Consider the following 27,597-nt stretch of genomic DNA (forward strand, 5'->3'; position numbering starts at 1 on the left):
AGAAAACACCAAGAGAAGAGTTTTCTATTTAAGTTGTAATTAAATTGTAATTTATCACTATTGTGATAAACAAAAATACATATTTTGATAGGGAAGTTAATTTGAGTTCATTTGTCAATTTTAGAAGAGATTTTCTTATCTGGGGGAGAAGAAAGATACAGTACAGCAATGTGATATTATTTAAATAATATTGATGACTATATTGAAGAAAGTGTTATCCAGATTGTTTGTCTAAAATTTGACTGGCTGATTCACTGACCACTCCTTAACTTATCTACCAGTAAAGAAGTCAATCTGCCAACCTCTGACCTTGTAATAGTAAAGAGAGTCTTAGTCTCACCATCTGCTTTAGGGGTAACTAAAGGTCAGTTCAAACTACAAGTCAGTGGATAGGTTTCCAGCACTCGTATGTTTTAGAGCTAATCCTTCAAGCACTTACTATGGGACCTCCTATTGGAAGAATCTGAGGGAAACAATGGTGAAAAAAAACAAAGCTGAAGGCTAGTGATGAGATCTGAAGCCTGGGTGACCAGTCATCAATTCAGACAATTTAATCAACACAGTTGAGCAAAACCCTAAAACAAACTCTCACTAGCTGAAGATGGTGGGCTCTTACTTGAAGTGAGTTCTTCGAATGAGTTTCCATGTTCTGACTGTGTCTTCTAACTTACACAGTAAATGGTTTATAACAGGCATCCCAATTTAAAGACATGTCTTTTTGTTAGAATGATAAAGACTGCGGTGTGACAAACGTCACCCGGTACCCACCGTCGAAGATGCCCCTTTCTGCAGTGGTGCAGTGCATCACGCTGGTTTGACCGTTACGGTCTTCTCTGCGGGACGGAATGAATCCCTGGACATAGAAGCAATAGTTCTTTGTGCTCTCAACGCTTACTTCAAATGTATGGCTTTTTGTTGTTGTATCTTTCTAAAAGGGAAAAAAAAAATATTTCAAGTGTCAACTCTTAAGGTAGCACAGAAATTGTGTAACTATAATACAGCTACAGAATATTAAAATTATTACAGAATGAAAACTAGAGTTAGACCTTACCTTTCCAGAACTTTGATCTTTCCAGTAATAGAGTTTGTATTCCAGGTCATGCTGGAAAATATCTCGAATGCTTTGAAAGCTTCCATTAGGAAACGTATATGGTGTAAGTGGATCTTTGATCACAACATTCAGTTCCGAACCTTTTTGTGTATAATTCTTTATCTCTGGTTTTCCGATAACAGCTAAACAAAGATTTTTAGAATTAAAAAACTGATATCATCTTTTCTACACAATATGCTCTTCTTTCTTCCACTCTTTATTAACTTCCCGTCTCAAATCTATTCTGAGTTTATGAAGCCAAAGTAATAGGGTGAAGTCCTGGATTGTAAACAAGTATCTTCATCTAGTACACAATGTTAACAAAAGCTTTATGCCTGAATGTCTTCTCCAGTATCAGCATGGCTACTGTAAGAATCTATAGAAAAAACCTTTAAGCTCAATCTAAATCTCATTTAAGTCAATGGAACTAATCTTGAAAGGAAGTTTATAATAAGATTTAATTGGCAATCCTACTTACTCTGACTGTAAGGGGTAAATTTTTCAGAAAGCGCATAAGGTGGTTCTTCAAAGTTATCCGTCCCCGCGGGCATTACAGACAGTATGTGGGCTACGTAGGTCTCTTTTACATCCTTGAGCGCATCAGTAACATCACACTCTGTTTCTGTTGACCTTATGCATTTTCTTTTAATGTCAGACGTCTGTCTGAAAAGAGCGAGAAAGAAGTGTCAACAGCTTCCAACCAGACACTTACATATTTAGATACATTGAAAAACATTTTCCCCTGAAACTGTATGGATTTCCCTCATCCGGTAGAACAGTCTTGCAGGGGTATTAGGCTGAAAAGGAGAAGAGAACACTTGAAGAAAACCGATTGTGTACAGCTGTATTTTACGATTCGAAGTAGAATCAAGCGAAGTAAGTATGATCCATATGACAGAAATATGTTATTGGACCCATATATGAATTAAACATTCAATTTTTTATATTAATGGATAGAAACCATAAGTATTTCTGATTTTGCATTTTTCTGCAGTTGCAGAATTTATTTTTAAAAATATAAGATGCATAAATTACTTTGAATGTGTTATCCTTGATGCATGTGAAAACTCTTGCCTTAAGAAACATCAGTTGCTATAGGAAGCTCTATTGACACAGTTTAATGTGACAACAACGTCTCCGCATATATGTCACTTGGTTTTGCAACTATGCAGTGGCAAATGTTACTAAGAACCAGACAGTAGCAGCAAATTTCACTGCAGAATTATGATTTTAAAAATATTGACAAAAAACTCTTATCTTGATTTTAAAAATAGAAAACATGTCCATTTACCTGAGAACTAGTAATGAGACCAGGAAAAAAGTGTTAATTCCCCATTTTACTTCCTAACAAGAAGGATTGAAAAAAAAAGGTTTTTTTGCTGATGAATTAAGGAAAAGAAAAACTGTGTGATCTCAGCTGGAAGAGAAAGAGTGGTGACTTTTGAAATTATCAAATGAGTTTTCCTCAAAATAGATCATGTTTTATTTTCAAGAGTCACCTGAACTCCCTTCTTACTTCACCAGATTTCTTATGTCACAGATCAGCTATTGATAGTGTCATACGAGATGCTTTGAAAAGGGACAGAGATTTGATCTTTGGGATGAAACAAATGTATTCTGTAAATGCACAGACACGAGAAAGCAAACATTTAAGCACACTTACTCTGGAACAGCAACTTGTCTAAAGAGGTGCCTCTGTTGCAAAACTACACCTGATTCTACACTGAATCTTGGGCGAACAGATTTCAATTTTTTGCAAGCAAAACCACTGGAAAGAAGCTCCAGATCCACAAATTTAATAAAATTTGTTCTGCTAAGTGTGTGCTTTTAAGTCTACTAATCTAATCAGTCCCTTAAAGAATGAAAGAGCACATTAGGCCATTGCACTGGTATTTCATCCGTTAGTCATGAGAGAGCTCTCATGCCACTTTTAGTTAGAGACAGAAGAGACTACAGTACCACTTTTTCATTAATATGTAGGAGGTTTGATGACGCATTTTCCCTTTGGGACAAATTTAATAATGCTCTATGTATTAAAATGGGAGCTAAGAACAACACAGATTTATTACTGAACTTCATGGAAGTTTTTGTGTAGTTCTGAAAGATGTGTTAGACACTTTACATTAGCTGGGTACCTTTTATGTCCACAATATTTTATAGTTTACATAAAACATGATGACAGAGGAAGTGTTGGCAGAGGTAGAGGAACAAAGGTGATTTTTAGTATTATCCAGCAAGACAAATTATTCATTTATTGTGATTCACCAATTAGAATAAAATGCAGACTCATTTATTAGATACCTCCCAAGACTGAAGACAAAAAAGACTCAGACCAGACACCTTGAAAAACATAAAAAAGGTGAAATTCTATCTAACACATGGTGTGTCAGACCGAGCATCAACTACTTCAAAGTATCCTGGCCTAGATCTCTCATGCAGCTGGCCTGCACCAAACCCCAGAACTGAAATACTGATCTCTAGCTTAACTCTCCATTTTTTAGAGTGGGCAAAACCAGAAGCCTGAACCACGTATTCTTATAGTTGGATACAAAAAACTATTAACAGCTGGGTAGGGAATTCTCCTAAGTCCTAATGTTTGGGCTCTTTTCCTGTTACATTTACTCTCAGACATATTCAAACACGCTCTATTTGCGTCTTCTTCAATTGCCATTAATGGATATACGCTGGTGTAATCTACTTACCCGTGTATTTCTACAGTATAGAAGTAACCGGATGGTTTTGGCTGCCACTGTAGTATAGTTTTAAAATTGATTGAAGACCAAGTTATATTGACCGCTGTCGGTAGTGCTGCATAGCCTTTAAATACAGAAAAGAGAAAAATATCAGTCATATAATATGTAATTCCTATTTCCCTGCAGTTGCTGTTTAGTTAAATGAAGCAGTTGCTGCTAATTGCTACTCCGAAAAGTTGTTTTTGGGGAAAAAGCTCAGTCCTACCATCTGGGCTCATGCTCATCTTTACTAAAGAAATGTGTCCTCGGAGAAGTGAGAAATATGAGAAGAATATTATTTTCTGGTTTACAACTCTCAAATCGACGAATTAACTTATTTGGAATTCTGTCTAATTAGCCCTTTTTGATTCAAGACCTCTGAAGATGATACAAAAGCTTGAACATGCAGAATGTTCAAGCAGCAAATAAATGTGGTGCAGTTCACCAGGACTCTTGGCCCCCACAAGCGGATGGGAGTCCGCCGCGATGATCCACGACAGCCACAGCTGCTTCGGGGAACTGTCTGGGAGGAAACTGGATGGGAAAACCCCTCCAGCCTCTGTAACCTCTGGAAATCCAGGGTTTAACTGAGCGATATCCTACTCGTTTTCAAATTATCACCTTCTCTACCTTTTCGGCAAGCTCGGAGCTGGGGCAAAGGAAGCAAATCTTGCAACCTTACCGCAACTGCCGACCCCCGAGGCTGCCCCCGCTCCCCAGCAGCGCCCCGGCCGTGGACAGTGAGGAACTCCCCAGAAGAAGCCAGTGCTTGGTGGCCCGAGCAGGAGCCGCCGCGGGCCCAGGGCGAGTGCCCGGGTGAGCGCCGCTGTCCCGCGGCCACAGGGCGAGTGCCGAGAGCCGCTGTCCCGGGGCCAGCGCCGCTGCCCCCCTTCCCGCGGCTCTTCTCGGGCTCCGTCGGGGACACCCTGTCCAAGGGGTCCGAGGGACCGAGTCCCGGCGCCGATCCCCCCGTCCCCTCCCCGTCCCTCTGCCCCGCCGTCTGTCACGCACCGGCGGCGGCCAGGCGGCACAGCAGGGCGCTCAGCAGCAGGGCCTGTCCCGGGGCGGCGGAGCGCGGCATCCTCGGGGAGCGGATCTGACGGGTCCCGACGGGTCTGAGGGCGGTGAATGCGGCCGGGCGGGAAGCGCTGGCTTATATCGGTGGGGAGAGGCGGGGACCGCGGCGCCTCCCGCGGGGCAGCCGGCGCGGCCGGCGGTGGGAGCGGCGGTGGGAGCGGCGGGGGCCGGCGGAACACTAAGGGGCAGGGAGTGTGGGCGGCGGAAGCGCCCGGGTTGAGCAAGCGGAGCCGGGGATCTTCGAGGAAAGCCGTGAGGTGAGGGGCACTGAGGGACGGGCGCCGTGCCCCCCGGGCTCCGGCCCCTGAACCGCGACCCCGGGCACACCTGGACGTGCCTGCAGTCCGTGTCCCCCTGCCTGTTTGGTGTCCCCATACATTTGTACCGCCCCTCGCTTCCCCTCTTGGAATAGAGGTGAAACTGGACACCACTGGATAACCAGCTTCATCCACTGCCAATCTTTGGCTTGGCTGTCAAGGGGCAAACAGCACCCCAGCTCGGAAATGGCTGCTCTGTGAGGCAGCTGGTCATGCAGAAGTGGTGTTGGTTAATTAGCTTTGATCCTGTACATTCTGAAGGTCTAAATATGTCAGTCCTTGCCTCTCCACGCAGAACACCGGACACGGGTGCTCAGCCAGATGACATGCTCTATTCCCTCACGCCGTGAGAACGCGCATCCTGTCAAGGCTCACCTGTCAAACCAGACACCAAGTAAGTTTCAAGTGTTCAGGGCTTAGTATCTCACCTCTCCCATAAACCAGGGGCCTGTTAACCCTTTTCCTACAAGCTCACATTGGAAAGGTATGCAATTTTAATTGGTAACAGGGAATCTGCCTCTGGCAGAGGGTTTTCTGAATCTCAGCCTTTGTGCCAGGCTCCCTGGCCCCTCTGGGATGTGTGTGGCTCTCACGGTGCTCCCGTTCTAAGCAGTTTAACCGAGCTTCGGAGCCGGACGGGTGCGTGCTGTAGTTCTGCCTAATACTCAAGCTCTAGAGGGAGCTGTGTTCGTACTGAGCTCAGGGATCTGCCTCAGGAAGGTGGGAAACAGATTATGCCGTAGAACCTGTGTCATAGTTCAGGCAGATATATACATTTACAGTCTTAAGCTGACTCTTCTTTTTATTTTGATGCTGCTTTGTACGATGTATCTGGAATATATAGGTAAGAGATTAATTGGGAAGTTTCATATTTAATTGCCTTTAATTTCCATGATTAACACATACTTAGATGCAAGCAAACAGTTCCATCTCATAATGCAGAATAAATGCATATGGCCCAAACTACAATATCTATTTCAACCACAGCCTGCAATCATATAATGTGTTTCAAGGCACACCTAAACCCTGGATTTCTAAATTACCGAATCCAGCCATACACCTTCTCATTTTCCTGCCCTGCTTTTGATCAAATTTCAGCCATGTCTCTATGTAGTTATATGTCAGCATTACATCAGCCAAAAGTATTGCATGCTTTTAACCTGGTGTAGAATACAGATCCTGTGTGTCTAGCTTTTCAAGATTGTGACCTTTTAAGATCACAGTTGATTTTCAGAGGACTTTACAAGGAGAAACAGTAGTCACTTGTTTAAAGAAAAGAGATGCTTATATGAAACTTTAAAATCACCTTTAGGCTTTAATTTCACCTAATTTCCTTGTAGTTCCACCACAAAAGATTGAAAATGGGTCAGCAGGGGTTTCCAGTTTTTATGTAGGTAATCTCAGGATCCCCTTCTCTTTCTCATCCTTCTCATTACCACCTCTTCTGCCATGAACTCCCATACTTGAGATAGGTGAGGAACTATCCAGACCCTGTCCAGACTAACCTGTGTGACCACTGTTACCTTGTTCCTGTTGCCAGCAAAATATTTCAGTGTTCACTAGCACTAAGCTTTTAGATGTCCTTCTCCATGCTGCAGAATGAGGAGAGGCCACCAGTTTGCCAAAGTAAACAGTTTAAACCAGTTTACCTACCAGCTGAAGGGAGTTGTGTGGTTAGAGGAAATTGGATAACTTTACCGAGGCAACCATTCTGAGGGAACGAAGTTGAAGGGAAAATTTGAAAGATGGGGAGACACAGCATGCCAAGGGGGCAGTGTAGCTAGATCAGGCTGGCAGGGGAAGGGTGTGACAGAAAAGGGAGAAGTACTGAGGTGAGGAGCTGCTGCAGCCTCTGCTCCTCTTGCTCCGCTTGACCCAAGTGCAGATTTGACCAGAGAACAAGAACTGCTTGGCACTACCTGGCTCCAGTGAGAGGAACCTCACAGTACGTGACATGGGCTGATGCCCCTACATGGTAGTCTGCTCAGCAACTAGTGACTTAACTGTGACATTCTGGTCACATTTCTTGCCCACTTCATGGTAATTTAGCAGCTCATTTAACACAGAAAAATTGCACCTTATTTCAAATATATGTTGCTACATGGAGGCAAGCATTCTGCTGACATAGAGTTTTGGCAATTTCTTGGGAAATTTAGTATTTGGCTCCCATAGTGTAATGTCAAAATGTAAGCATCATCTCTGTACATGTCTCTAACCATTTTAGTCATCCTCTGCTCATTTTACAATCTGCAGAGAAAAAAATTACTCCTAAACTGAAATCCACATTTTCCTAATACAGTCATCTAAATGAAAGTCAAATTAATTTATTTAAATGTTGAAATAAGTGGAACATTTCTATTGACAGAGGATCTTCCTGTGAATTTTTAGAATATATGGGAGACATGCAATAGCACAAGCCTGGCTGCATGTTTTAGGTTAGATGACCTCTTCCACTCTGTGACATCTTCACCCTGGTGAATTGAATGGAATCAAGATTGTTCACCATTGGGAAGGTTTGCCAGATTACAAGCAGATTCTACAGATTTTCTTCCCTTGATATGTATGTTATAGAACCAATTCACATATTGATTATGGGAAAAGTGAGGAGAAAAACAAAACTAAATCTGTACAACTCCCTTTTCTTTTAAAGAAATACGCATATTTATTTTTACTGTATGACCTACCAGGTCTCTAAACTGGTTCACTTAGAGAGAACTACAAAATAATTCCTTGCTTAGCAAAGCAATTGCAACACTGTGTTTTCTGTACTGTCATATATAATTGTTGAAGTGTAATGCCTCAGGTGACATCAGTGACAAATTGGTTTCTTTACGCTGATAGTTTTGTAAGATTGTAAGTAGAATGTAAGTAAAATTTTGTAATACTTACTAGTGTTTTGAAATTTTGTAGTGTCACAAGACATTCATCGTTCCCTGCTAATATAAAAGTCAGCAATATTGTCATGCTCAATAGTGTAAAATTTACTCGTGAGTAAGATCTGAAATCCCTGGGAGCTTTTTCCAAAATGAAATTGCTCCTGATATTTCTCTGGAATTTTAGATCTTTGTTTAATTTGTCTCAGTGACCCATATGATAGGGTAATTAATGTAATTATACAGTGAATTGTATTTAATTACAAAGTTTAGGTAGTCAATCTCTGAGTTGGTACCTACCTCTTTAAATATCTCAACATTTCTCTTGCAGAGCTGCTTTATCAAATGCCATGTTATAAATGCACCCACAGACTCACAAATACCACAGTGTAACAGTATTTTTAATTAAGAGGCTTTGTATAATGTTGTAAAATTGGCTACCAAGTTCCCTTTTGATGCTTACTCTGTGGTAAGCAATGTCACTTAAGTAGTGTAATGGAGTGAAGAATCAACATTTATACCTAAAAGTAGCTATATTTATTCCTGAAGTCTCCACACCAGTGAAAGCCCCAGTACAGTGAATTACTTGTGCATCCCTGATTTTCTTTTTATCTAAATTATTGGAAATGATTCTATGATTCTAAAATTACCTTGTGATTTTATAAAATCATATGTAGCTTAACTACATGTTAAGATAACAGAGTGCCACTGGGATAGAACTAGTTTAAAATTTAAATCCAGTTCTGACATTAATGGATCTTCATTTCACATTTTGACAAAAAGTAATGAATAAGCAAAGTTGATCTAAAAATTGAAATCTGCAAAAGATATTTCTTACAGGGGAATGACATGGACAATATGAATTTCTTGTTGAGAGTAGAAATCATGAAGCAAATATTTGTATGTTTTTTTCTGCTTTTCATTTGTGTTGTTACCACATTAGTCATACACATATCTCTTCATTTATCATATCGATACTTTAAAAAGAGACACTAGCAAAAGAACAAATCTTAAGTGAGTTTTTGGGTCTGGATAGGCTTTGGGATCCTGTGTGGAAATGATGCCTGCTTGGGGGAGAGGCATCCCAGGGAGGGAGGCTTTGAGCCTTTCCCACACTGAAAATTCTTGTCATCATCGCTTTGGTGTTAACTCCAAGTTTCTATTTCTTACTCAAAGAATGACGTCTGATGCATTTATCATCCTTTTCAAAATTTCGTTTTGCAGCATTATTTCCTAAAATGGAATTTGACCAGCAGATTTGTGTGCATTTAATTTCTGTGATCTTCAGGAACACCTTGGGGTAAATACCATTGTGTAAATGAAAATTTAAACTATGCTTTGGTTAGTTTGATGCATAGAAGACTTCAGAAAGCGGATGTCGACAGCAATACCACAGCTGTGTTGAGAGGAGTGGTGGGGCACCGCTGCAGTGCTGTGTACAGCTGTGTTTGTTTACTAGTGATGCTCTCCTGCTGGAGGGCAAGCAATTACAGAAGTAATAGTAAATGTCATTGAAGCACAACAGAAACTATGGAGATAGAGATACTAAACTGTATCGATTCCCTCTGTGCCGAGGTGCTTTTGGCTGGCCAAATCAAGCTGTTGCAAGGTTGAATTTATTGTTTCACACTGTGATTCTGTCTGTCTTCCCTTTATTCCAGGTGTTGCACCACGATTGTGAAGTAGGCTCTTGGGGTATTTAGTTTACCCCATAATATCTTAATGACATCGATTGATCTTGCAGTTCTCATGCATCTCTTTTGTAGGATTTATCTTTCCCAAATGACACTAGACACAACTGCAACTACCAGACCTTGTTTATTTAGGTTTTTTTTCTCAAGCCTTGGGTTTGTGATGAAGAGACTAAACTGAAAAAAAGAAAAGGCAATATAAATGTTAAGTGACAATAAAACCTGTTTAAAAGGAGGCAAGTACATTAACAGTAGCATCTTTTTTTCATATTGAATCCAGTCTCAGCTCATGACTCTTTACATTTGAGGACTGAAATAAATGTGTTTTACTAGACAGTTATTTATAACTGTTAGAAAAACTTATTTCCCATTCTCACCAACTGATAAAAAACAGTGATTTTTAAATATTAGATGTGGCATATATAACTTCTCAGTGAAGGTAGAGCTAGTAAAATTCAGCGTTCTGTAAAAATATTTGCTGTAAGCAAGTCTTGAAGGTTAGGCAATTACACGGGTAAAATAAACAAAGCTTAAACTTGAACAAATGTGATCTCTATGCTTTCATTAAACTTAGGAATTGTGAGAGAAGAAAATGTAAACAGCACTCTGACTTTACTATTATAATGTTTAATCCTCTTGTAAAATAGCCTTCTCTTTTGGAGTAATTTGATACAACAAAAAACATTCTGCACTAACTAGAAAAATTAAATTGAGAATTTCTTTAATATCCTGCATCTCTTGGTTTATGCTGCCTTTATCACTAACTTGGGGGTGAGTAGATTAAAGATAACTGGGAAGTGGATCAGCTTAACTGTAGGAGAATAATTCTGGATTATATTATATATTATATATATAAGCCTGTTATACCAGTGCAGTTCATCTGTTGAACAGCCCAGGAGACTTAATTCTGACATTATGTTTCCAAAATCTGCTTATGTGTGTCAAACCCAAGGAGAGTCAATGAGCTTATCAAAAATAGATTTGACTTTTAAAAAAATATCAGAAGTTCCCAGTTAGGACTGGTGTATATGGGGAACTTTTTTTACTATCGTGCATTTTGAATTACAGTCTGTGCACCAGTAAGGACATCAGGTAGATATGGCTTTGATTCTCCAGCTTCAGGCAGTAGATTGTTGTGTCCTTTCTGTCATCCTTCTATTCCATCACAGTACCCCATTTTTCTCCTTCCTGGGGAACACTAGCTGAGTAGTGTTGCACACTGCATATTGTATGTTGCTATACCTCACTACAAGAGTCAGCATTGATTCCCTCCTTGATTGGAGGCAGCCTTTACTGAAAGTTTTCTGTACAGTGGGAAATGGCTGATTTCTAATAATTGTCATGTATGAGCCACAGTGCAGTCTTTATTTTGAGCTTTCTAAGTTTCAATTGCAATTAATTAAGTGGAAAAAGATATGATCATAATCACTGGAATTTAATATACTTGTGTTTCTATTTTCCTCAGAAAATGAAGCATGTCAATGATAGCTGGAATATAATATTGAATATGAATTCATAATATATTAGTTACTGTACGTGATTAAAGAAAGGCTTTTGGCCAGAGATTTTGAAAATAAATAGTGGTATGTTGTTCAGAAAAATATATCTAAAGTTGTATCTTATTCTCTAGTAAAATCATAATGGAAAGAACACTATCCAAACACTACGTGTATTATCTATTTAACTTGACATAATTGCTCACAGCTTACTGAATAATTAATTATCACTGTAAAGTGACATTATTAAAAAAAATGAAATAACAGTGTAAATAAGACATAAAATTTACTAAAATTAGTATACTTGTGCCCCCAGTGTCAGACTTGAAATTTTGTTTTCAAGGAACAAAGAAAATAATAAAGTACATAAAAGGCTAATGCAGCACCACTGATTTAAGCATTACATTCCTGTGTGCGGAGCAATCCTCCTGCAGCAGCCAGCACACAAATGCATTCTTTCACCATATCAGGGGACTGACAAAGTGCACATCTAGTGACTGTGTGAATTGTTTTAGGAGTTAGTAAAGAAGGGAAGAGAGGAAACATCTAGTAACCAGTATTTAGCTAGAAAAGCTGTGTAGTTTGTAGCAAAGAGCTGAATGTTGAACCCTGCAAGTCTCAAGGATTTTAAAACAACTATGTCGTTATATTTTATATTTTAATGTCTTAGGAGTCAAGTTAGGGTCTCTTGTAAAGCCTAAATGCTGGCATTCCAAACTGTTAACTTTGAACATGTAGCTATTTGATTAGCTCGGTTTAAAGCTTTGTGAGTGTATTTGAAAGGAATGTAAAGTACATAGAGGAAATATGTTCTTATGTTGAGTGTTTTCCTTAGAACAAAAACTGAAAATGAATAACATTGATCAGTCTGAACTTCCAGTTCTTTTGCCCATAAAGAATAGGTACTTTCAGATTATTCTATTAACAGCTAGATAGGCTAGGATTTTAAGTTTGAAAAACTGATTTTATTTTAGTCCAGATATCTTGTTCTTTCTCCATGACATTTAACTTCAAAATAACATCAGACTAGTTTTTGTTTCCTGGTATCAGTCTCCATCATCTAAACCGCACTGACTCCTGCTGAGACCCACAGGAACATGTTGGACTATATATCTCTTCTTTTTATAAACTCAAAACTAACTTGCATTTAGACAAACATCAGAACTATTCACTCTTTAAATACAATAATGTAGTATAAGACAGAAGAGAAATGTAAGTTCTTATTAAATTAAAGTTTTCTACTCATTCTTTCCTACAAAACACAGTCCTGCCCTCTGGGTTTGCTCTTTTCTCCACAATCTTTCATGTATTGCAGTAAACTTGGAGAGTCCCTTTAGGTCCTTAGAAAAAACTTCTTTTTAAACTCAGTTAGGAGAGTTGGCTTTATATTTGTTCCTTGATCTTCTCAGCAATCTCCCATTCTCTACTTTTACTGCAGTCTTCTTCTTGCTATGTCTCTCATTCATTCTTTTTCTCCTTTTCTTTTTAGCAGAACATAACATACAAGACACAATAAACCGCAAACATCTAATGAGATAGCATCTGTTACACCATTAAGACAGATTGTAATTCTGCAATAAAAATTCCTTTGTAAGAAGAATTCTAAAATTATCTCAAATGTTACAGGCCCTGAATTTTGTGGCTAATCATTACGTCACATGCATTTGCTTGTTTTTCACTGTTGGCCATTGGAACCAGACTTGTCAATTCTTAAATATGTAAGTACCAGAATAAAAAGATGTGAATTGTCACCTAGTAACTCACAAGAGTTGGCAAAAGACTTCCAGAATTTTACAAGTTTAGAAAGCAGGGTCTTAGGACTTATTCAAATACTGGCACAAATATATATAAATTCCCATTAAGATGTTAGAGACAAAGTTTTGAAGACAAACTACTTTTCATCCACAGAATGTAGTAACCTCAGGGCATACTGTAGTATCTTTATAAGCAGTTGTCTGTCTTGGACACTGATGAATGATAAAAGACACTAGTGAAATCAGCTGAGTTGTAGGCAATGCTTGTCTGAAGCTTAGCTTTCCACATAACCACTTTTATTTCACATTCAGTGAAATAAATGATACCAGTCAGCTAAACCTACTTTGATAAAGAACAGTGTGATGTGGAGTGAGAGCATGCAGAAGGGGAAAATCACAGATTTTCCAGGTCCTCCTTATGAATAAACAGCCCTAAACATCTTCTACATCTGGGATGATGACCTAGAAGAATTAGAGTTTGAGAATTGCCTCAAACTGTTTATTGAGAACCAGATTCTCCTGAACAGGATGCACAGAAGACATCCCTTCAAAAGAGAGGCCTAATCATCACCAAAACCTAGAAGTTATAGTGAGTAGGACAAACTGTAATTGTTCTTCTAAGTTACAATTGATGTTATTATACAGTATTTACATCTTCATTTCCAAAAATAGCTTCTAAATCACTATATAGCAAGTTATTTACTAGATCTGGTTTAAAAAAACCCTAAAACCATGTTTCCATTTTCCTGCTTTATTTTTTTTCATGACCAGCCCTGATAAATTTTCCTGAAATGCTTTAGAAAAAAGAAACCTATATCATTATCTAGATTACCCAGTTCCAATCTTAAATATTACTCTATTTTGTTAATAGAGTAATATTAGACTTTTAAGATCTTCAAAGTATTTCAATTAAACATAAAATCTGGCCAGGCAAACTTGAACTGCATTTTTCAAATGTTTCACAGGATCCTTTTCTCCCTCTCTCCTCTTATTCTGAGAAGCATGATTGACATAGGCATTTCTTGACAAACAGCAGAAGCTTGAGCTGAGATTGCATCATCTTGGCATTTTAAAATCTCAGGAGGAATTTGAACCCTAGGTGCTGCCTTTTCAAACACTTAGTACTGCCAGGCAGAGACAGACATTCAATGGGGGAGGTGAAATTCCATTAACAGAGACTAGAACTGGTTGGATTTCACCTTCCAAACTCATTTGATATAGTATTTAAGCTCTTATGATATAATTCTGCTTATATCCAGACTTGCTATCTTGTGTTGAGTCCAAAGCTATGACCTCAGAATCTGAAAGATTACATCCAGTCCTTCTGTTTGTGAATATTTTACAGATTCTCAAGCTCATTCAAATTCAGTAAGTGTTTATTCTTTGTTTGAAAAGACCGACTGAATTAATTGGGAAGTCGTGTAGTGGTGTGTAAAATACACAACTAAAAGTTTTGATTCTTCACAAGGTTTTTGAATTAAGCATGCACTAAGAATTTTCTCTTTCATTGGTTGTGCTAATTCCTAAACCTTCTTATGATGAAGATTATGATACTTCCGTTTTTAGGAAAGAAAAGATGTAGCACTAGGAAGTGGAACTCAAACATTTTCTGAATATTAGTATGGCCTGTTTTGCCCATGAATTGACTAATGCATTGCTCAATGATTTATCTGAAACAGGAATCTGAGAAACAAAAAATACTAGACTCACAAGAGCTTTTATGGGGTACTTGAAAGAAAGGATGGAGTCGGACATTTTCTTGGACCTAGATTTGATGGCACAGAAGAAATTTGAACTCAAAAGAAACTAAGAGAAGTGCACAGGGAGGCACATTTTCTTGCTGCCAGAAAAGAAACAGGCAAGTTTTGTTCTGCTTCTTTGGATATTTTGCCAGTGATCAGCAGTGTAGACTCCCATTTGATAAAGGCAGGCAGAGAACCAGCTTTTATTAGTCTCTTTTGCCATCTCCCCTTTCTCTGTCTTCCCTAACTTACATTTGTAACTTGATCTAATTTAATTCTGAAAGAAAACTCTGTTCTTTAAAAACGAATGTTGCAGTTAAAAATGCTGTTAAGTTACACTGGCACTCAGGTTAGTGTCTATAATAGCTCTACATTTTGCCTTGATCACTTGGCAAATACAGTTTGTGTTCCATATGTTTCCATAATTGTTGCTCAGCAACTAATTCCCCTGTTAGTTGTGAGGTTTAATTGCCTTTACCCCGACTGAGTTCTCAATCTCCTTTCAGGTCTGCTCCACCAACTCTTCCAGTTCTCTCCCTGTCAGTAGAGAAGTCGCAAACAACGGAGACTGTTAAGTGCAATGGAGATATAATTAACATTAGATATTTTTGTATCCTTAACTTTATTTATTCCTCAGAACAGTAGTTCCAGTGAAATGTTTTACAATAATTTGCTTTCAGAGACAGGGGTAATTAATATAAGGAAAAATACATATTCATTACATCCGTTCTTAACTTGCTTTTTTCCTGTATAGCTTACTCTTTCCAGATAAGTGAACTCTAACAGCAAGGCTGGAATATGCAAATAACTATACAGAAATCCTTTAACCAAGAAAGTTACACAGGTTTAACTATATTAGCAAACATTTTCAGTGTAAATCCAGCTTCACAGTCAAAATATTTATTTGTCCAGAGACTTCATTTTCTATTAATGACATTTTTTAATTGCAAAAAATAACTTTGAGCTGGGTATACCCAGAAACCCAACTCCAGCTTTGTAAATATTTTTGTCGTTAGTCTTGGAATTATTCCCCAATGGATAATGACATTTTGGTTTTGTCTTCTTTCAAGTGTCTTTGATTTGAAGATGAGTAACTCAACCTTTTACTAATTTTGCTTCAACAGTGCTTTCAGAAGAAAGACAGCAAATAAAAACCGATTGCTTGTGTCCTACTTTAGGTTCAGAGGTTTTCCTTCTACACTGTTAGTTGAATGCTAAAGTGTGTACTGCTGAGGAAGATCAAAAACTACCTTCCATTACTAAACAGGCATAAATTCTCTCTGGATCTGAGAGAAGTTGTCAGAAGATTTTTCAATTACAACCTAGATTTATAATTTGAAGGTATGTAGTTCATAACAAGTTTGAACCTGTCAAACCTGGAACTGAGTTTTAGATCACCTAGTTCTAATTTATTTGCATTTATTTGTAATCTTTATATAGTTGTGCAACTCTGTTAAAAAAACATATATTCTATTCTTATTTACACATAGCACTGCGATTGCTAAGTGCCATTCTCAGGTTGACAGATGAGCTTAGTGCAAAACATCTATTTCAAATGTTTTGATATTGATGCTCTGAAATTCTACAGCGCATAATGTATTTGAAGAACCAAATTATTCTGCCTTATTGTTCTCAGACTCTAGCCAACACCAGAACAGTAGTGTGAGGTGAAATGTTTTACAATAATTTGCTCTCAGAGCCAGGAATAATTAATACAAGAAAAAAATATATATTCATTACATATTTTCTTAACTTGTTTATTTCCTGTATAGTTTACTTGCTCCAGATAAGTGAACTGTAACAGCAAGACTGGAATATGCAAACAACTATAGAGAAATCCTTTGACGAAGAAAGTTGCACAGGTTTGACTATATTAGCAAATATTTTAAGCATAAATCCAACCTCACCACTAATCAGCACCAGAACTGTGTGCTAGATTTTTGTTTCAAAACTGATGTTTTTTGCTTTTCATTTGGTCTCTTTATTTGAGGCCAAGTGAACTTTTCTTTTTTGTCCTTTTTTTTTTGGAGCAGAAATGTTGCCTGATGTATTTCCTCACATGCAGCAGCAGGTAAAAAGTGTATGAAAGACAGACATAGGATTTCTGAAGAAGAGGATGTGACATCAGAAATAGGGAAGTTTGGAGATTGCGGCTTTTCAGCACATTAGGACACTGTCATGCCCTAATGCAATGCTGGATCCTACTTTAATTTGATCTGTGTTAAATGCCTCTTACCATTCCCTCTTCTAATCAACATGCTCTCAAAAACTCTAGTGTCTGTGCAAACTACCTAGTACAAAGTTTTGAATATGAGATTGACAATTCTGAAGTGTCATCACACACTTTTTAATGTGTAAATGGTTATAGAAGCTGCGAGGCATAGAAGAGACGGGTCTGGGTTTATTAATGCCTGTGACATTTAGGAAAAAGTGTATCTAGCTAATTCAGTTGGGACTATTTTATTTTTTACTCTTCCATCAGGAGGAATAGAAGTAGGCCATGAAGTCATATGAATACTATTATATTTATTGTGTTGGTGACAGTTGCTTATTTGCTGCATGATTTTATTGCTTCCTTATTTTTACTTCTGTTTACAGCTATTAGTCCCTGTTCTCTTTTCTTAGAAAGGCAGTTTTTAGAAGACAAAAAAGGACAGCTCTCCATGAATAACATCTTGATTTATCTGAGTACTTCCAGACAGAAAAATAAACAGATATAATTTGAAGGAATAAATTTCCAAGAATATCTCCAAAAGTGATATTATACACATGTGGAATCAATATTATTTAGCTGTCCAAACCAAACTAGTCATTCTCCTTTTAGCAGCACTGTGTATTAAAAAGAAGAGTTTCCTCCCATTGCATGAATTCTGATTTTGCTCAAGTAACAGTATTACTAGCATGGAGCCTTCAAAAACTGGAAGCTGAACTCATGACTGAATAGGTTTGCACCTACAATAGAAGTGATATGGGGAAAACAGCCATTTTTAAGAAGTTCTTTTGCTAAGAATTCTTGCGTTTGAGACAAGTTTTGCTCTTAAATTACTGAGCCAAGTCTATTAATTTATAAGGACTTGAGAATCTTTCTGTAATATGATTTGCAAAACTCAACCCATTAATTCACCTATTATCATAACATATAGCTTTGAAGAACAAACTGACTTAATATACAAAAGATACAGATAATACCATCACTGAGAATTTTCACTAAGGAATTTGCCCCTCCTCTTATGAAAATAAAATATTAAACTGAGAAACATGGAAGTAATTTCAGCTTGCATATAAACAGCTCAAATAATTAATTTTTACATGTTTTTAATATTAACTAATTTTAGTATGATACAAACACAGCAGGGACACTTTTATCCCATTATAGCAAGTTTTTACAGGCAGGTAGACTCCTGTTAAAATGAGCATAATATATTCCCTTGCTGTCAAGCATTTGGCCTCATAGATTTTCTAGAAATCTTAAGGCATGACATCCAAACTGCAGAAGCATTCAAGGGAGCACCATGTCTGCAAATGGAATGGTGAATCTGACCCACTTGTTGCTGACTGCTCATTTTCAGGGCTCTGTGATTTCCTGAAGTCTCTACTTACAATCTTACTTTTATTTAGAATACACAGGCTAGACAAGGAGGGAAAAAAAAACGAAGCAAGGGCTGAGGTCATCAAGCCCACTCAGGTGTCCACAGGAGTCCCTTCCACAGTTCAGCAGTAGTTTATAAAGGTGGGGGGAACAGTGAAGGGAAAAGAAGGCATCTTCCTTTCTAAAAGGCTTGAGTTTCAGCTAGAAATTTGCATTCTTTGCTTCTTCTACACTTCTCATCTGTTGCGTGGTGACCAGACTGAAGGTTTGTAGCAATTTACTGTACATGTGCTTATGTTTTGGGGGATGTTACTAATTAGAATTCTGTAGCTACTTGTACCTGTATGAGTATGGCTTGTGGCATGCTTCATGAGAGTATTTAGAACATGTTATTTCTTTACTTGGTTTTGGTATGTTAAAGTTTCTAGTAGTAGGCAAATGGTTAGGGGAGTTTTCTGAACTTAAATCAGATACTGAGAAATGTTTCTGCGTGAAAAAGCTATAAGGAGGACCTTGTTATTAATTAGGAATTTAACCATGATTTCCAAATTCCAGGAGGTTTTTTTGGGCAGAAAATTCATGCAGCAGCTAGTGAACACCTTAACATTTTAGGGATTTTTATCCTTAAAGAAATAAGTAAGTGGTGAAGCTGGTGATACAGAATCTCTCCCGTGTTAAAGATGAGTCTGTAATTCGTGTTACAAAAGGCATGTATTGCACTGTCTGACACTGCTTATATGAAGACTGCAATGCAGAATATGTCTTGGCCTATTTAAAGATGCACTGGCACCTCCATCAATTTTCTACACCTTTTGGTCACGTGTACAGTACATTTAAGTGGATTTGAAGCCATAAATAGCATTTTCAGTTTCCTGTGGGCTTCCACATAATAGGGTAAACCACAATGGTCTCTTGACCTCTTCCAAGCATTTTATACCTGTCAGACAGAAAGAAGTGAAACTACTTTCTGTAAGAGATCAGATATCTGAAATTTTCAGAATGGAGAAGGTACAGTGAAAAGGGAGAGTACAGAAAAAGTGCAAAAAGGGAAGATATTTAAATCAGTGGGATGTTACTCCATTATAAAGAAAGATGTTTTCTGAAATACTTTTTTATCTAGTATAATGCTAGAATTCCATATGTCTTTGCATCAATATAGTTCTCTGTGACTGAAGTTTTTTAGTATCATCTAAAAAGTGGTTTAGTCGGAAGTCTGTGAAAGTTGATAAAGCTCACAGAGCAGCCAATATAAATGGTACACTATGGTTATTACTAGATCAAGATCAAGTCCACCACTAAGCCATGCCCCTGAGCGTCACATCTGCATCTATTTTGGTGAACCATGAGGGGGAAAAAAGCCTGTAAAAAGGTGCTCAGACACTTGATTTGAATGTTTTCTCCTTCTTAGCAAATAATCTTTAAAAGGGTACTTGAATCAACAACTTGTTTTCTTTGAAATGAGTTAATTTAGGTGTTATAATTTAGGTCTTATCTGCTCTACCAAAAGGAAAGTATTATTGCATCTATAAACCTGTCCTCTTTTTCTCTCTTTTTTTTTTTTTTTCATCCAATGTAACTGACAACTATAATTCTGTTTTGTGTCTTTTGATGCATATATTTCTGGTATTTCTTTATTGTTTGTCATAGCCAGAGGATAAAACTTATTTTTTTAGTCCTTTATCTTTGCTCCACGCTAACATTTTATAAAACACTTTCTCTGATTCCTTACAGAATAACAAATGGTATCTTTAATTTAAAGATATTTAATAATGCAAATGTCTTTCTACAAAAAGAACGTAGTGAAGATTATTCCAGTATATGTATGAGAGCCACAGAATTGTGTTGAAGCCTTTAGAGGTAGGGGTAGGGCTGTGTGGTGGCAAACAAGAAACTAGTGAAATAAGTGGAGTTTACACTGCAGCTACCTTACATTTGTAAGTGGCTTTATCTAATCTATACTTAACTTAAAAATTTTCAGTTCTATCAACAATTATATTTTTAATGGTCCACTGTAAAGACAGAGAAATAGAGCAATGAGCATGCAAAATACAAAAATATAAAAAAATCCAAACCATTTAGGATTTTATGACTCTAAGATTTTTACTGACAGTGTAAAGAAGACAGAGTAAAGGCACTGATTAAAATGTAAACAATTTTTTAATCAGATGAATTTTACTTACCACTGTCATCCATCAAGTAATTTTTAGTGCAATCAAAGCTTGAGATTTGTTTCCTCTACAAAAACATTATAATTGCATTTTCAATGCTCTTCAGACTTTGTTTATCTCTACCACAACAAAAAAATCTGTATTGCCATGACTTGAAATATGAGAATAAAGGCATAGCCTATAGCTCCCATTTAATTTTCTGTCACTGCAGGATGTGCACAATGATTGTACAACATTCTTGGCTGTATCCTAAATAATCCTTGGACATCGGGCCAAAACCTCACCATACTGTAAATATGTTCAGATCAGCAGAATGTAATCCAAAGAGGATGAGCTGATCTTCTGTCAAGACAGCTAGCTAAGTAGGTAAGGATTTTAAGAAGTATTAATTAATCTTTTTCTAGGAACATTAAAGATCTGCTAATTGTTCAGGGAACTGGAAGAAGGGATAGTTATAACCAGCTAAAGGTTGTTCTTCTCAACAAAACATTTCCCCCCATACCAGCTTTTACACCAAGGCTCCCTGTTATTGTTTCAAAGGATCAACTTTTTAAAGAAGTTTGTTATTTATGAACCGAAAGGAGATGACCTGTCTGCCAGTAGAAGATACATAGTATGTTTCAATTCTAGATTGTAGGCTTATATTATAGATTTATCACACTTATTTCAGTTTTCTATTGTTCTCTAATATGATCACTGCTGTAGAATTATTTTACTTACCTAAAGCAGGCATTCTTGACAGATGTGTGATGGGAATTTCAGAGTGTTGTGATTTTATTTTTTTTTTAATAGCTTAAGTTGTGCAACAATGTGTACTGGGTTACAGCCAGCCCCAGTATTTCTTATGGTGAATAATGGATTATTTGTTATATAACAGATATATTAATAAAATATTTGTCAAAACCAGTTTACTTCTTTAAGAAGTATTATCTTTAGCAGAGACTGCAATGTCACCAGATGGACAAGATTCTGTAGCCATGTTGTAAGTCTTTAATACAAAAAGGATTTTACTAGTATGAGTTGAGCCTCTGTAAGGCCATGGAGAACAGGTTAGGTATAAATCTGAGCAGCAAAATTTTACAAGGTTTTGAGCTTTCAGGTTGGGGGAAAGATAACAGCTTGTAGGAAAAGAATGGTCCATGTCAGCAGTTTAGGTCAGCTGCTGCCCCAAGAGCTCTGCCCCTCAATTTACAGCTGAAAGGTTAGGGCTCAGTCATGGCAGTTTTCTTGCTTCAGTGAGCAAATTATCACAAACTTAAATTCAGTGATAACTTCAAGCATTTCACCATATTAGGAAATAGCTTTAACCAATGTTGCAGTTATAGGGCTTTTGATGACTTCTGACAAATCTAAATGTTATCTAGGTTAACTTGCATCATGATTGACACTTGAAGTTCTAATCTTAGCACGCTGGTAAAATTGAAAACAAAATTTTTCATCACTCTAACAGAAATTATATATTTGTAGTCAGTAAATTGCAGTCATTTGATCTGTGTGATCAAAGTAGGCTGAAGCCCAAGGAATTGCTGATCACCTGAAGTAAAATACTAAAGTAGCATGACAAAAGAATGAGCTTGTGTCTCATTGCTCCCATGAGTCAAATAGACCAATAGGAAATGTTTCACCTTGGTAAGATAAGAGAAATTTTACTTACTTATTGTAATGCTGACTGGGATTCATAACCTCAGTGAGACACTTCTGGGTGTGTACTGTTATAATGAATACACACAGGCTTCTCTGAAGAGATTAAAAGCTCTTGGCACTAATAAGGGAAATGATCAAGGTAGCATTTATTGCTTAATGACACTTGTGTGCTGCATCTGCTCATAAAGTACCACCTTGCCCTTCAGTAAAAATTACAACAGACCATTTTAGAGATAAGTATGGGTGGGTACAGAAAGCGAGTTTCTTGCACAAGGACATGTCGCAAAGTGTAGTGTGGGGACTCAACATATTTTTTTTTTCCAGTGAGCTAATAATAATGTACTCCAGACAGGCTAGGGCTTGTCAAATCCATGTACCCCAGCTTTCCTCATCCTGGGGGAAAGGATGAGAAATAGGGCTAGTTTCAGAGCTGCAAAAAGGCTATGTAACTATAATAGACAGTGTGGTGACAATTGCTTGATAAAATGTGGCTGAGTCACACCCTCAACACAGACCTCTATGTAAATTGTGCAGTCTAGCCCAAAACGCCTGGCTGGAGTTTGCTGACTTGAGTTCATTCCTTGTTTTATTCCTTGGTGGTTTGTTTGTCGCCTATCTTCTGTTTGTTTTTTTATAGATTAACGACAGTAGATACGTCTAGCTAGCTTCATAGTGGTATGGAAACATAAGCAGCCATACCTGCTTATATACCAAATAATCACAGAGATTTTTGTGGTCCTCAGCCTTTTGTAGTCATAGGAGAATGAAGATGATTTTGTTTTTAATATAGCTTTCAGATTAGTCAAGCAGAAAGTAAAAAATGGAGTATCTAAGTATCTCATCTCTCCTTGGAGTACTTGAGACAGCCTGGTAGATAAAGAGATAAAGAGAAAACAAATTAATCAGATGACTGGAATGAATCATTGGAAGGTCAACAAAGGCTGGTCAAAAGGAGTTAATCGGAACTTGTCCTGAAATACACTTCTGTGCAGCAATCCCCAACTTAACCAGACTAATTGTCACTAAAAAGGGCTTAATGTAATCATATTGTTGATTTAATTCCTAATGTACACTGTTGCCTTTGTCTGCAGTATCTAGGGAATTACCTTTTGTCTTCAAGTATCTTCCTTTCAAAGGATTCTTCAGCATAGCCTAACTATGACCACAGCACCGAACTTTATTAATGGTAGTACTTTAAAGGCACATGTTGGAAGAAGTCTAACAAGACTTTGTTATAATACCACTTTTCCCTTGATTTGTAGTTTCATTTTACTCCTAAGTATACTTTCCCTAAAAGCTTTAACAAAAAGGCAACAGTAAGTATTCTTGCTGTGACTGTAAGCTAGTGATGAATATGCTGTTATACAATGTAAATAGCTGGGATGTATATAAAAAAAATTTGGAATATAGAGCTGTGGGAATTTGAGAGTATTGCAGATGCCAAATCATGTAATCTAATTTCATGAGGAACATTTGGTTTAGGTTTTGATTTTTTTTTCCTTATTGTAGGACTGTTCTAAAGTATTACTACTCTAATAGTTACCTAATTCCTTTGAGAATCAGCCTAAAAGTATTAATAGTCACTTTGCACTCATTTGTTCTTATGCTTAAATTTGGTTCTAACCTGAATAGATTTTTTACCTCGTCTCTTAATTTTAATGGTTCTACAGGAAGAAATGAACCTCATAATTTAGGGTAAAGTTGAATGCTAATTAATCTAAATACACACATCTGTGTGTTCAATCCACTTGTTTGTACTGCAGTATTGACTTTGTAATGTAAGGCAGGGCAGACCAGGGAGTGAGGTATGATTTCTATTCATGTGCAGTTCCACAAACATTGATAGACCTTGGAGGCATGTAAAAAAGACTGAGATAAGAATTCAGAATTTTGGTCTGAACTTTCAATGTCAAAATTCAAATACATGTGTCCTTTATGAAACAGCTGAATTGTATCTACAACCAAGAAAGAACTTATTTAGGTGAAAGATAAAAAGATGTTATCACTACTTTTCTAATCTTCATAAATTCCTGAAACTTTCTCAGAGTTACAGGTGTCTTAGAGAAGTTTTTATTCTTACCTTCTTAGGTATTCTAGGGAACATCCATAGGAATTACCTGGAGAACAGACAGATCGTAACATGAAAGCATCTGAAACCAAAATGTGTTGGTTCTTCAGTCCTAACTTTTGCAGTTGGCAATCTGCCATCACTATGAAAATTACATCATTTCTGAAATGAGGCTAGAGAACAACTGCAAGAAGTTTCAGGAAGTTTGCAGGGTGCATGAGAAACAGCTCTTTCATTGCTTGTGATGATGTGACACTGTGAGGGGGGTCCTTTTTCAGGGGAAATTTGTTTAACTCTGAAGTTTTTTTATTTCAAGCAGCGAGGAATCCATGCTAGAAGGCCATTTGTTTACTAGTGCTGTCAACTGACTCTGCTTACTACCATGAAAACCACTGTGGAAACTATTTTGCAAGCGGTGTAGGTAGACTATTGCTGCAAGATACAGTCTGCTTTAAGGGCACTTGTTATACATGGAATACTCTGCTGTAATCAGTGTGCTTAATTTCCTAATGATGAGAAGACGCAGAGGTCATAAAGTTTCACTGACTCCTCAGTCTTGAACTATAGTAAGAAAAGGGATGTAGCACTAAAAAGTGAAGTGAAATAGAAATGTGGCTGTGGATATTGAAACAGGAGGCCAGGCCCAAAAGAGTTAACTAAGAAATTTGGGCCTGCTAACAAGCTACCAACATCCAAAACAATCTGTGCTCCTTCTGTTCTACTTACTGGACCAAAGCTTCAGAGAATAGTACAAGAACATGTAATAGGCCTAGAAGCAATAAATTAGAAATATAACAGGATCAGGTAGACATTTGAATAGGAGAAATAGGCCGGGAGCCAGGGCTTCTTCCAAGCTTCAGAACAATAGAAGAGAAGGAAGGTCAAGCTGAGGAAGATGAGTTTAAGCCCCCAGACCCACCAAAATTGAGGGCCAAGAGAAGCACCGCCCCAAGCCCCGCCTGAGCTCCACCTATACTCCGCCTATTATTAATATGCATAGATAGATGTTGTAATCACTTGAATATGCATTTAATCACATCTGAAGATTGTATAAAAATGCTGATTTTGTGTGAAGCCTTCAAGCAAGTTTGTCCAGCACGAGCTGGCTTGCTCCCAACGTTGAATAAACAAATACCTTGCTGCTTAAAGATAAAAAAAGTCTCTGAGCAGTTTCTCAGACCGATTTTTCGGATTCAGTATGACTACATGTGTTAAGTGGAGTTTCTAACACTGGCTGGGGTTGAGTGTGGCAGGTCACATGCAACTACTGTCTAATGAGCACAGTGTGCTCAAAACCAGAGGACTTAGCAACTCCACAAAACACTCCTTGGCTACCAAACCTGTGACCCTGCAGCTCACATTGGACAATGTTATTTTAATGACTAAATACGGCAAAAAGTGAAAGCTGTTCAAATAATTACATTAAAAATGCCAAGATATCTTTTTTTAAACTCTCTACTGATATTGAGAGGATGAAGGCTCACTCAGAGAGGTTAGTATGCCTGTAATGCTCATCAAATTTTCCTCTATTTAAAAATCTGAAGCCGTAGAAGTTCTTTTCTAAACTGTTTTTCAGAATGCCTGAGCAAATAAATATAGCAACTTCATGGTTTTTCCAGATGAAAATACAGTAATATTGTGGAAGTGATGTGCTGATCCTCAGATACCTTTGTTTAGAATTAGAAAATAAATTCTTACACGAAATGTTAATAGTGCAACTGCATACCTAAGCACAAAGCCAATAATGATATTGCATGTTAGCACTGAGAGTGCTTTCTCTGTGGTTAGCTTTCCAAGACCAAACTGAAGAGAATAATTTTCTCTCCTGGACTGGCCACTCCTGAGAATGGTGTCACAGGGAAGGCCAGGTCAGTGGAGTCACATCTCTGAACAGCAGAACTGTCTGACACATGGCTTTCTAAATGGGGAAATTTGCACAGTTTCTTCAGAAATGTGCAAATGTTTTCATTTAAATATTGTTCTTCTGCTTTCAGTATTCTGTCACGTAAGATCAATGCATACAAAAATATTTTGAGATTGGGGAAAGTTTCAGAATTTCAAAATACGACCAGATTAAAAAACCAACAAAATCTAAAGTCACAGGTGGCTATTTGCCTGTATCATTATCATCTTGATCCTCAGATTAACTAAATTCATGTTAGTTCCATTGTCTTCAGCAGTTATACAACTTCTTATGAGTTGAAAATTTAATTCAATACTTTAAATTTAAAATAGCTCTAGAATTTTAAAATTGCTCTGTAGATGTGTAGTTCTTTGAAGTTCTTGTTACTGAAACATTCATTTTTTGGCTGTTCTTTATCCCTTTCAACTGTCTCAAACACTTGTAATAAGTGCTGCTAATACATAAGGTATTATGTATTAACATGATACATAATATAAACATATAAGGAAAAATACTAAAAAATGTTTAAGTCAAAAGCAACGAGAATTTTGGTAAAAGGAATAGGTTTACTTACCTGTGAGTGAACAAGTGGTATTAAATGCAGCAACTGAAAACTAATTGTGTCAAGAATTTGTAGCCTTCCACTGCATAGATCTGTTCTATAAATATTTTGGAGCAAGGGATGTATGATGTACAAACTCCGTGCAGCAAGTGTTTTGTTTAGTCGATAGTCTGGGTTGAAGTCCAGTCTGACATGACACACAGATTCTGTGCAGAAAGATTTTATGATATTTTCTTTAGTGGATAGTTTGGGCAGAAACCGAAACTGGGTCAGTAAAAAGCCAATGCCAGCCAAGCCTGGCTTTATTTTTTCCCCTGTTTTTCTATAATTTGTGTTGATCCTATCATCTCTATGTAAAGCTTGGAAAGGTTCTTTTTGGCTACAAGAATTCCCCTGGCTCAGGCATCCACAGCTTTTAGAAAGCAGAACAGAATGCTGTAAACACAACAGCACTAAAACCAGTTGTCACTACTCTGTTTTCTGTTTCCAGGTCTTTCACAGGGCTAAGCAGCTGCTGATGTGTGGCACATGAGGACATGAGGCCTCTGAAAGGGTGCAGGAGAGGATGCTGAGGGGTTTTAGGGAGACAACGCTCAAGCGGGGCTCCAGTGCCTGTGCATTCCTCCTGTTCTGCTGTGATGGTGTGTGACACCTCTCTGAGCTGGTTGCACTGTTCTGGTTGCACTGGTTGCATAAAGAGCCATCTCGAATATAATCACAAGCTTTAGCACTGTTGGAAGAGATCCTTGCTTCCCGTGGTGTCTCACATGCTGTCAGTGGTGGAAGGAGCCAGCAGAGGAAATGCAGCAGAGCTGAGCAGGGCCTGGGGCACCAGTGGGTGATGTGCTACAGGGGGGAGACAAGGTGGGTGATAAGATAGTAGGCTGACCT

At 37.7% G+C, this 27,597-nt stretch overlaps 1 protein-coding gene and 1 long non-coding RNA gene across 10 annotated transcripts in view; both read right to left on the reverse strand.

The window, feature by feature from the left end:
* Positions 1-27,597, reverse strand: part of F3 (coagulation factor III, tissue factor) — a 71,942-nt gene that overhangs the window by 2,264 nt on the left and 42,081 nt on the right. For 7 of the 9 annotated variants that reach the window (XM_032695975.1, XM_032695974.1, XM_032695970.1 and 4 more), the window contains 4 exons: positions 3,793-3,907; positions 1,569-1,753; positions 1,052-1,233; positions 769-928 (listed from right to left, as the gene is read on the reverse strand). In XM_032695975.1, coding sequence (XP_032551866.1) covers positions 769-928; positions 1,052-1,233; positions 1,569-1,753; positions 3,793-3,907 — 642 coding nt within the window. Of the gene's footprint in view, positions 1-768; positions 929-1,051; positions 1,234-1,568; positions 1,754-3,792; positions 3,908-4,833; positions 4,963-27,597 lie in introns of those variants that run through there. The other 2 variants (XM_032695976.1, XR_004358468.1) reach the window with 2 other exon arrangements.
* LOC116790725 lies at positions 6,046-26,916 on the reverse strand. Its single transcript, XR_004358471.1, has 4 exons — positions 26,719-26,916; positions 24,183-24,290; positions 22,873-23,040; positions 6,046-9,957 (listed from the first exon to the last, which is right to left on the reverse strand). It is a non-coding gene; the product is annotated as an uncharacterized LOC116790725 (long non-coding RNA).

The sequence above is a fragment of the Chiroxiphia lanceolata genome, chromosome 9, assembly GCF_009829145.1.
Source record: "Chiroxiphia lanceolata isolate bChiLan1 chromosome 9, bChiLan1.pri, whole genome shotgun sequence".
In the NCBI taxonomy this organism is placed as follows: Eukaryota; Metazoa; Chordata; class Aves; order Passeriformes; family Pipridae; genus Chiroxiphia; species Chiroxiphia lanceolata.